Here is a 10651-nt window from a genome sequence, read left to right on the forward strand (position 1 = left end):
TGGTGCTTTTCCAATTGTCCATGTATTTTGTATTGAGGCACTTGCACTTATAAGTGTTCACTTACTTGAAGTACATTTTTTCAATACAGAAAATAAGTGACGATCATTTTTGGCACTCAGTATCATAGGATACGAAGGATTTGTATTTTATATACACTGACTTTAACCTCAGCCTTTGACTTACTGAGTCTCTTTTAAGAAAGCAAGAGCAGTGTGGACAAGAAGTTGCAGAATCTGGATAAGGACTCTTGGCCATTGCTGAGTCCTGTTGAAAATCAGCTCTCTTCTGCATTTTTATTCTGACTTTATAAGTAAATGTATTTTTCCCTTTCAGCCATAGAGCTGATTACAACGGATGTGAGCACTTCAGTTGCCCCCTTTTCTCTCAAGAGCAGTTTTCTCTCCAGCAACTAGCATTCTTAACAGTTTAGGCTTTGTAAATTAAAGCAAGACCATCGATTTGCATCCTAAAATACTGATATCAGTACAGATCCAAAAGCCAGAGTATTTATGAGTTTCTTAAGAAACAGGTGCTAGGCAGGCAGAGAACTGAAATGTTAAGAAGAGCTCAAATTATGAGGATTTTATGGGAAGTTTTAGAGGCCTCTCAGGCTACAGAGCTGTCTAGGCTACAGAGCTGTCTCAGAAGTTATGCTGCCACTGGCACAATCCTCCAGATCTTTGCAGTTGTATCTGCAAAAAGAACAGCATTAAATCCCAATTAAAATTTTCAAGCTTGCCTATGCAGCAAGATTCAGCAGTGTAAGAGGCTGCACACAGCCTCTAATCATATCTACACAAACAGCTGGTGCTTAGAGCTCCAAAAGCCTTGCTTTGCCACAGAAGTAATGTCCCCTAGTAAATGTTCACTATTATAAGCAGGCATTTTCCACTTTTTCCTGACCCTGATTTGTCTGCTTTGCATGGAGAGGTATTTTTTTCCATTGTACTAAGGAATTATATACTAGGAAATTGGTCAGAAGCAACCATGATTCTGGGATGTTCAGTTTAGCACACATACACAGCAAAGCCTATGATTCTTCATTTGCCACTTTACATCCCATCTCTTTTTAACTTAATTTACACCATTTCACAGCTACTGTGAGTTAACTAGGGCTTTCTGGTAGGCTGGTGGCCATCACAAACTCATACCTTGTGTAGATATGTTTTTTTTTCCATATTTCAGCTGGTTGGCTGCAGTTTTACAAGCCATCCACAAAGCTACTGAACAGCTCTTTCTGCAGTTCTGGCACAATCAGTGAGAACAGCAATTTGCTGTCCCCAAACTACATGGAAAGAAGGGAGAAAGAAACCCCCTTACCCATTTCTGAGGGTGCTTTTCTTTGAACAGCTTCATTTGTTGCAGAGCATTTTCAGTGCTTTTGAAAGAAGTTTGGATTGTGCTGTATAACTAGGAGGAGTTTTATCTTCAGGAAGACAAAAAGTACTTTCCTGGGGAGGTGGATAAACTTGGCTCGTAAGTTATGGTGGTAAAGAACTGCCTTTTCTGTAGTCAGCACAGTATGGAAAGCCACCACTCCCTTCACAGAATGTTATCAGTTGTAAACTAGCTTTGACGTGGACAAACCAACATGGTCATTAAGGTAAAAAGTTACTGTCTCTGCATGTTACCAAGCCTGGCAATGCTGCTGGTGTTTCTTAAAGCTCTGCATGCATGAATTTTCCAGTTGTGCAAGAGAGGGAACAGACAGTACTCTTATGTTCCCTTAGAGTTCATAAATAGAAAGAGATAGAGCTGCAGTGTGAAGTGGGGTGTCCTGATGCTACTTCTGTATTGGCTGGAAAAAGTTCCTTGGATAGGATTTTCAGGTAATTCTTTTCTTTTTTCTTTTCAAATATGTGGCAGTGGGGCGTGGAAGTAGGATCTGTCCAGTACGGAGAGCAATGCTGTAGCTGCTTCCTTCTGTTATTACAAAAGACCCTGCATCCCTGGCTAAGGCTGTCTGCTGTAGTGTCAGATTGCAGAAAGGAACCACTGAGCTGTTGCCTCAGCAGCTGGGGAGTGACAGTATGTGAGTGCCACCAGGAGAAGGAGAGGATAGATGGCAATCACACGGGAACGCTGAAGGCTGCTGAGCCATTGCAGCATTCTGTGTGTTGCACAGCAATCGGGAGAATGGAGATGAGAATAGGGTGTTCCTCACCAAGGCCTGAGAGGACAAGATTCAGAGATTCTCAAAAAAGCAGCAGTACCTCAGCCAGCAATTGACAGGAAGCTCTCTGTTTTGCCTTTGAAAACGGGGACTTTTGTTGTTGTTGTCATTGTTGTGCACTTGATTTTTCAGTTTCCTTTACATTTTCACTATGCAGTATTGCTGTTTCATAGACTGCAAGAAAAGTTTCAAGATGAGAGATTTTTTTACTAATTTATTCAGCAATTTTCTGCAGTTTTAGGCTGTCGGGATGCATTTTTGTTAGGTACTTTTTACAACAGTCTGTGATTAATATCATCACTGACCAAAAGTCTGGAAGGAATCAAATGAGGTCATCTAGCCCAGCCCCAGGACCTGAGAGAATCTAATCTCTCCTTGCTGAGTGATGCTTGTCTAACCTGTTCTTAACAGTCTCCAGTGATTGCTTCAGCACATTCCCTAAACAATGTCTTAATTATGCTACCTGTCCTCTTAGATTATTTTTCTAAAACTGTTCATAATAATAAAAATTACCACTGTTGAATAAGAACATTCTATATTGTCCTCAATGTGCAAACACACAAAACTGGAATCTGAGGAATTGAACAAATAACCCGAAAACAAAAGAGGTGGAGAAGGGAAGAAAAAGAATGGTGCAAATACAATGGTGCAAATAGAATCAAAATACACAGCCTGAGATTAGCAGCTCATTCAACTTTCAGCATGAAAACCTTTAACTCTATGTAGCTCTGATGAGTCTTTTCAGACTGGGCTGCTTTCAGAAATCTGTGGGACAGGTGTGGAAAAGAATGGAAACAAGCCCATGCAAGGAAAAAATCCACTACTTCAGTTGCTAAAAAGGCATAACTGGGAGCAGTAAGAGTTAATTCCATCAAAAAGAAAAATTTTTTAGTCTCAGAGAACTGAAGCAAAAGTAGTTTGAGGCATGTCCACACAGCAATGACTTGGAGATAGAAAGATAAACTCAAGCTAGCCTGAAGCAATATATTTTCTTTTAATACTGCAGGTGAAGAAACCTCCATCTAACTGTAAGTTTGGTCTAAGACAACACCACCTTTAGCATAAAGGTAGATATGTCACGGCTGGGGCTGCTACAATATGCCAGAGGACAGGGAAAGGAATTTCAAAGGAATGTTCTTTCCAACAATAATGTTTGTTTTCATGAGATTCGTATCAGTTCCCACTGCATTCAACTGTCCTTTTAATATTTCTAGAGTATCTCCATAGATACTATCTGCTTCTAGATGGGCCCATCTCTGACACATCTGTTTGCCTCAGTGTCCTCCTGCTTCTCAGTTTTGACAAATCCTCTGTGCCAGAGATGCCCAATCTGATCCCAGGAGTGATCACCAGAGACTTTAAAGTATTTCTTCTTGAGTTCTCCTGAAACCAAATGCTGATAAAGATAAGAGTTAGCCCTGAACAATTCAGGATTTTAAGTAAGGCAAGAAAAGTAACAAGAGGTCTTTATTCATTATTCAGTGTCCATGACTTCAAAAATAACACTGTCCCTTTGCTCCAGCTTAATTTTAAAATACTGTCCTCAATGCCCCTTTCCACCCTTGGAAACAAAACGTTCCCTCACACTTTCAAATTCTCCAGAAAGCCATCTTAGCTCTTCTAGGAGATTTGCAGTGACTGCCAGTGCTGACAGTCAGGTGGTTTTTTTTGATGGATGCAGTGGCCAGCTTTTTTGGATTGAAAAAATCATAGGACTGACCTTGACACTAAGCCTTTGGAAGATTTCAGTACTAGACTAGTAATGACAGTTATACTTCTGCAAGTAGTTATATATTTGGGTTACTGGGAAAACTTTGATAGTATGCCAGTGAAGCTAGCATAAAGATATGCCAGAAAAGCAGATATTGATATTATTGACCAGGAAGGTTACCTTTTTTTCTCCCTCCTGCAGTGTTGCATATCAGAAATGTATATATATATCCCTTCTGGAATAACTAAGAAGTCACCATTGCAAAGGAGCCATGATAAAACAGTTCCTTTAAAATTCCATTTTATTTCTTTGTGAACATGATGCATTCACACAATAGATATATTTTTTGCAAGCCTTGCCTGGTGTACTTAGGGTTAATGTTGCTAGTACCCTGCTAGTATCTCCTTGGTTGTGTTGCTACTACGTGGAGTTGCTTGCAGATGTAATGCCAAATTTTGCACTTTAAAGGGAGCCTTGCTAAGTTTTGTACTGAGAAAAATAGTCTTGTACTGATGAGATATTATACTTTCAACTAGGAAAAAAAGCACCTAGAAGATACTCGCTATGTCACAACACTCAGAAATGTACTTTATAATGAAACTATCAAAGGTAATGAATTCTTCCAGTTGGCAATAGTCTCAGTAAACACATTTCTTTGACAAAGTTTTCTTTTCAGAGGCTGGCATGCCAGAGGTTGATGGGGGAGGGGATCTGCAAAAAGGAAATTTGTGCTTCCGTGGTGGAAGGAAAGCCATGAAAGAGGAAGGGTGAGCTAAGGTTATTTGGCTGGATGTCTTGTAATGAATGTCTCCTTAGTGTCTGTCACCTTTATGTGAGAGCTACAGCAGGAGATTGGTAGTTACCTTAGGCACAAAAAGGAAGAAGGAAATGTTAAATATGGAAAACACATTTTGAAGAACATTGTGAAAAATAAATCTTCCATAAATTCTAGTGGGCAAACAAAGGAACCAATCTCTATATCCTAGCATTATAGAAAAGCTGCTTCGCAAGAAAATACTATTTGTCAACAGGTGCTTGCTGTATGTTTTCACTGGTCTACTGCCTCCCTGTATATAGAACTAAGGGTCCCAAAAGCCATGAAGGCAGAGTTTGCTGGTTCTTCAGTCTGCTTTAAGGAAGGCAGAAGTTATTGCTTCTGAGGTTAACACTTCATTCTGAAAAAAAATATTGCTATTCCCAGTGAATATCTTAATAGTTATTACTGCAGTTACCACAAAATCCTGTCAGCTCCTTGGAGTATAAGCAAGTGGCATTGCTAGAATTCTGCTCTAGGCTTCTGCTTCCTTGCAAACCTCTCATTCCAGGTTTTAACATCTTGCTTTTGTAACACTTTTCCACAATCCTGTTAGCAGTAACTTCCTAATAGATATTTGAGTCTGTGTAATGAATGGCTAGTTCTCTGAACCCAAAGGATGTAAAACCAGACAGTACTATCCTGTCTGTGAGTTAGTGTTTCAGTGAAAGGTAAATTCTAAGAACCACGATCCCGCATCAGTAGGGGGCACATAAGTAGAGGGCACCAAAACAATGTGAGGAAACAGATTTTGAGGACAGAAAATAGGTTAATTTACTTTTTTAGTGTTGTGAGAAGTTAATGTTGGTATTCTGGAGCAGCAAGTGTTTATCCTCACATTGACATTATAGTTCAAAACTTCCTACACAAATACTGCACCGTGAATACACTATAATTTCTTGCAGAGAACAGAATAAATAATATTTGACTCTTTCCTGTGTAGCAGAAATTGTCTTGTGATGATACAGGGGGTTTCATTAGTTAGCAGATGAGCTTGGTGTAAAATAATCCCTGCAATGAAAGCCTTGTGAGCTTTTAACCGGAGGGTGACTGCATTACAAGGCACAATGTTAAAGTACTTTTCTGATTTGCCGGCCATTTCAGTCTCCAGAAAATGATCAGTCTCTGTGAATAGACACCTTTCCCAACCTATTCTCCAAACTCAGCTCACACTAGCTCTTATGTGAAAAGCTGTCCCTATTCTGTGTTGGTTTCGATAGCAGAGAAACTAAGAACAGTCACATAAAGATTGGTTCAGCCCCTTGTTTTTAACTTGAGTTTCATCTCCTAGAGCTGTTCAACCTAAATCCCTTATTCCTCAGAGACCCTGCTCAGACTGTCATTATAGAAAGGCAGGGAAAGAACCTTCTGCTCTTGTGGGTCATAAACTGCCCTCTAGATGTATTTCAAGCAAAAATCAACATAAACTGGGGAAAAAAAAAAAAAAAAAAAAAAAAGCCAGTGTGATGTAGCTGTAAAACCACAAATTTCCTTCAGAGGAACTTGAACTGATGAGAAGAAGTGGAAAAGTTATGGACACAAACATTCCTCCCCTTTACTCCTTTCAGGATCATTTTGCTTGAAAGCATAGAGGACTTGCTAATCTATGTCCAAAAGAAGAGGATGAGACAAAGGAGTCAGACTAAACACACCACAAGATTTTAAATATCTCTACTGGCTGTCCATGTCCAGGCACTCGTAGGATAGGAGGGCTACAGGGCTCCTCTGTGAGCAGGGGCTGGGGCTGCCCTGTGCTGGATTCCAGCCAATTCCACTGACCCCGCCACTGGGCACAGCTGGTGTCAGCAGCCAAGATGGCAGTGCCTAGGAAAAAGTGTGTTTAAGAAAGGCAAATACACTAGACAGGCAGTGAGGAATGAGAGGGTTTTTTTAAAAAAAAAAAAAAAGTAATAATAAAAAAGTGTTAGAAACAGCCCCGTGAACACCAAAGTCAGAGAAGAAGTAGAGAAGATGCTTCAGGCACCAAAGCAAAGATTTCCCCCTAGTCCACGGAGAGGGCCATGATGGAGCAGATATCCACACTGCAATCTGTGGAAAACCCCATTCTGGACCAGCGGTTTTTTATAGAAAGACTACAGCCCATATACTGGAATAGGGGAAAAGTGTGAGGAAGGAGTGGTGTGGTGGAGCTGTTATAGACTGACCTCAATCCCCATTAACAATCCCTTCTGCTCCCTTTGGAGGGGTCTCACTATCCAAATCTATTTTCATTGGCAATGAATCAGATTAATTTTCCCCAGAGTGAGTCTGTTTTATTGTCCCCTTACAGTAATTGGTAAGTTATCTTCCTATCCTTACCTCAGTGAGCTTTTCCATCTTAATTTCTGCCCCTGTCCTGCTTAGGAGAAGGATTGAGAGTGCAGCTGGGTGGTCACACAGCAGCCAGCCAAGGTTAACCTACAGTACCTAAAAACAGAAAATTAAGACCATCTGACCTTCTAAAATAAGGAAGAAATTGTGGAAAATTCTTTTCCTCAAGATACAGTGGTAGCGTAGAACTAGGAATGACATCCCCTCTGTGTCCCTTTCATAAATGATGAATGTGAAAATGTTTTTTGTTGTAACTGTGCTGCTATGCTTAAACATCATCTTTTACACTCACAACATTCTACCATGTCTTTGTGCTGAATGTAATTGTTTATTTCACAGGTTAAATGAGATGAGCTGGTTTAAATTTAAAATATATATATATATATATTTTTTTGCTTTCTGTCTGATTATTTTTTTTAAGAGTGATATTTTATATATATTTAGGCATGGGATTTTTTTTTAATTAAAAAAAAAATGTGACACTGAATATGGGAGCTGAGAACCTGAGAACCACAGGGCTGTGGCATAAAAACATAACTAAATGTTTAAGGACATACTACTGTTTGTTTTTCTTTATGTGGGAACTGTGACGCTGAATATGGGAGCTGAGAACCTGTACTGCTGCTTTACTTCCCTATCTGTTCTTGGAGTTCTCAGGAAAAGGCACAAATGTTCATACCCATGTACCCACCAGGCATAAGCTAATTTTCTGACAGTCTTACTGATAACAGAATTAAAGTTCCAGTGCTTTCCTTTTTCTTTTCTCCAAAGCTGCATCCTCCATACATATATACATATGAATATGTATGGACCAAAACTGCATCATATTATCCTTCACCCAGACACACAAGAAGAGAATCAAAGAGTACTTTATAAGATAAATAAATAAATAAATAAATAAGAAACCCAAAGCACTGAAAAACATGCAGAAAAAGAAAGTCAGACAAATTTTATAGTAATTAAAGTGTACTGCAGGACTACATTTCTACAGTCAGACAGTATATTTAGAACACTTCTTATTGATATCTAACTTCTGTTCGTTTTTCATTGTGTGTCATAGTACTTTTTACATGTTTAACTATTTTTATTTTTAGAACACCTATAGGGCTACATACAGCAGTAGAAGTTAACCACAAACAATCCCTAACTTTGCTAGGTTTCACAAGAAACATATGGAAAATGAGTGCTGGAAAGAGATTTATCAGTTATCTCAGAAAGACACTACCAGAAAGAGAACAAAGGAAACTATAGGAACTTCTTACCCTTTCTTTCCCCAAAGAAAAAAAAAAATATGCCTCAAAAAGATGCAGCATATCTGTAGTTTTGTAATTTTTAACACAGGGCTGTGGCATAAAAACATAACTAAATGTTTAAGGACATACTACTATTTGTTTTTCTTTATGTGGGAACTGTGACGCTGAATATGGGAGCTGAGAACCTGTACTGCTGTTTGCTTCCCTATCTGTTCTTGGAGTTCTCAGGAAAAGGCACAAATGTTCATACCCATGTACCCACCAGGCATAAGCTAATTTTTTGACAGTCTTACTGATAACAGAATTAAAGTTCCAGTGCTTTCCTTCTTCTTTTCTCTAAAGCTGCATCCTCCATACATATATACATATGAATATGTATGGACCAAAACTGCATCATATTATCCTTCACCCAGACACACAAGAAGAGAATCAAAGAGAATCATTTGTCTCAAATCCTCGGCCTAGGTTTTAAGCAAAAACACTGTTTAAGATATACAATGATTAAGACATACATGTCATGCTTGATATATATATGTCATACATGTCATGCTTGATATATATATTGAAAACCCTACTTTCAATTTATGTCAGATAGCTTCTAATGTGAAGAGGAGAAATATGCTATTATCCAAAATTTTGCCATGAATGCTGTGCAAGATCACATAGATTCATAGGAAAATGGATTCATGGAATCATAGAAGTGCAGAATGGCTTGGGTTGTAAGGGACCTTAAAGATCATCTAGTTCCAACCCTCCTATCATGGGCAGGGATACCTCCCACTAGACCACGTTGCTCAAAGCACCATCCAATCTGCCTTGAACACTTTCAGGGATGGGGCACCCACAACATACCTTCTCTACTTAGAAGAAGTTTCTGAGATTATAGGTCAATGATATCAAAATTTGTCCGTTTTGGGGTCTGATGTCTGATTGCATTAACAAGACATATATATATGATTTAAATATCTGATGTTATTTTCTCTCTTTCTCTTCCTCTTTTTTTTTTTTTTTTTTTTTTTCTTTTTCTCAGAACAAATTATGACATCGACATCTAAAGGAATTTTCCGGCCATTTTTGATTATCTTCATTGTCCTTGGTTGTTTCATGGCATTTATACTAATTTATATTAAACCGACAAACAGCTGGATCTCTGGTCCTATAGAATCAGCCAGCTCAGTTTTGAAAATGAAGAGCTTCTTTTCTTCCAAAACTGATAATGTTAACGAGACTACTATTTTGATCTGGGTTTGGCCATTTGGTCAGACATTTGATCTAACATCCTGCCAAACAATGTTCAACATCCATGGGTGCCATCTGACTATTGACCGCTCACTATATAACAAATCCCATGCAGTTCTCATTCATCACAGGGACATTAGCTGGGATCTGACTAATTTACCTCAGCAAGCCAGGCCACCATTCCAGAAATGGATTTGGATGAACTTGGAGTCTCCAACTCATACTCCTCAAAAGAGTGGCATTGAACACCTTTTTAACCTGACCCTGACTTATCGGCGTGATTCAGATATTCAGGTGCCTTATGGCTTCATGATGGTTGGTACAAGTTCCTTTACATATGAAGTGCCAAGTAAAGAAAACTTGGTGTGTTGGGTTGTAAGTAACTGGAACCCTGAGCATGCTCGAGTCAAGTATTACAATGAGCTTAGCAAATACATTGAAATCCATACCTATGGGCAAGCCTTCGGAGACTACGTCAATGATAAAAACTTAATTCCAACTATCTCTACTTGTAAATTCTACCTTTCATTTGAAAATTCAATCCACAAAGATTATATTACTGAGAAACTTTACAATGCCCTTCTGGCTGGATCAGTACCAGTTGTACTGGGCCCTTCCAGAGAAAACTATGAGAATTACATTCCATCAGATTCTTTCATACATGTGGAAGATTTTCTCTCCCCAAGAGAGCTGGCAGAATATCTTCTAATGCTTGACAAAAATAACAAGATGTACCTTAGTTATTTCAACTGGAAGAAGGATTTCTCAGTGCATCTTCCTAGGTTTTGGGAATCACATGCATGTCTTGCTTGTGATCATGTGAAAAGACACCAGGAATACAAGTCAATTGGAAATTTAGAAAAATGGTTTTGGAATTAATGTGTGTGTGTGTATGTGTGTGTGTGCGCACGTACGTGTGCACTTTTTTGAAGAAGCCAGAAGGATCTTTAGTCCAAGTGGAGAGGAAAGGAATAAGAAAAGAAAAGAAGGAAGAGAAAACCTTATGTCATGGTTTATCAGCTATCCTCTCTTGGCTGTCCTATTTATATTTTGTAAGAGATTTTAAAGATCATGAGCAACAGTCATCAATACTCAGTTTTAAATTATAATGTACATACTAATTATGTGC

At 38.8% G+C, this 10651-nt stretch overlaps 1 protein-coding gene across 1 annotated transcript in view; it reads left to right on the forward strand.

Moving 5' to 3' along the window:
• FUT9 (fucosyltransferase 9) overlaps window positions 1-10401 on the forward strand; it is a gene marked incomplete at both ends in the record, with an annotated part of 101343 nt that extends 90942 nt beyond the window's left edge. Inside the window, one exon of the mRNA XM_084283795.1 lies at window positions 9314-10401. Coding sequence (XP_084139921.1) covers window positions 9314-10401 — 1088 coding nt within the window. The remainder of the gene's footprint in view (window positions 1-9313) is intronic.
• Window positions 10402-10651: the final 250 nt, after the last annotated feature.

The sequence above is a fragment of the Netta rufina genome, assembly GCF_964035555.1.
Source record: "Netta rufina genome assembly, chromosome: 3".
Classification (NCBI taxonomy): domain Eukaryota; kingdom Metazoa; phylum Chordata; class Aves; order Anseriformes; family Anatidae; genus Netta; species Netta rufina.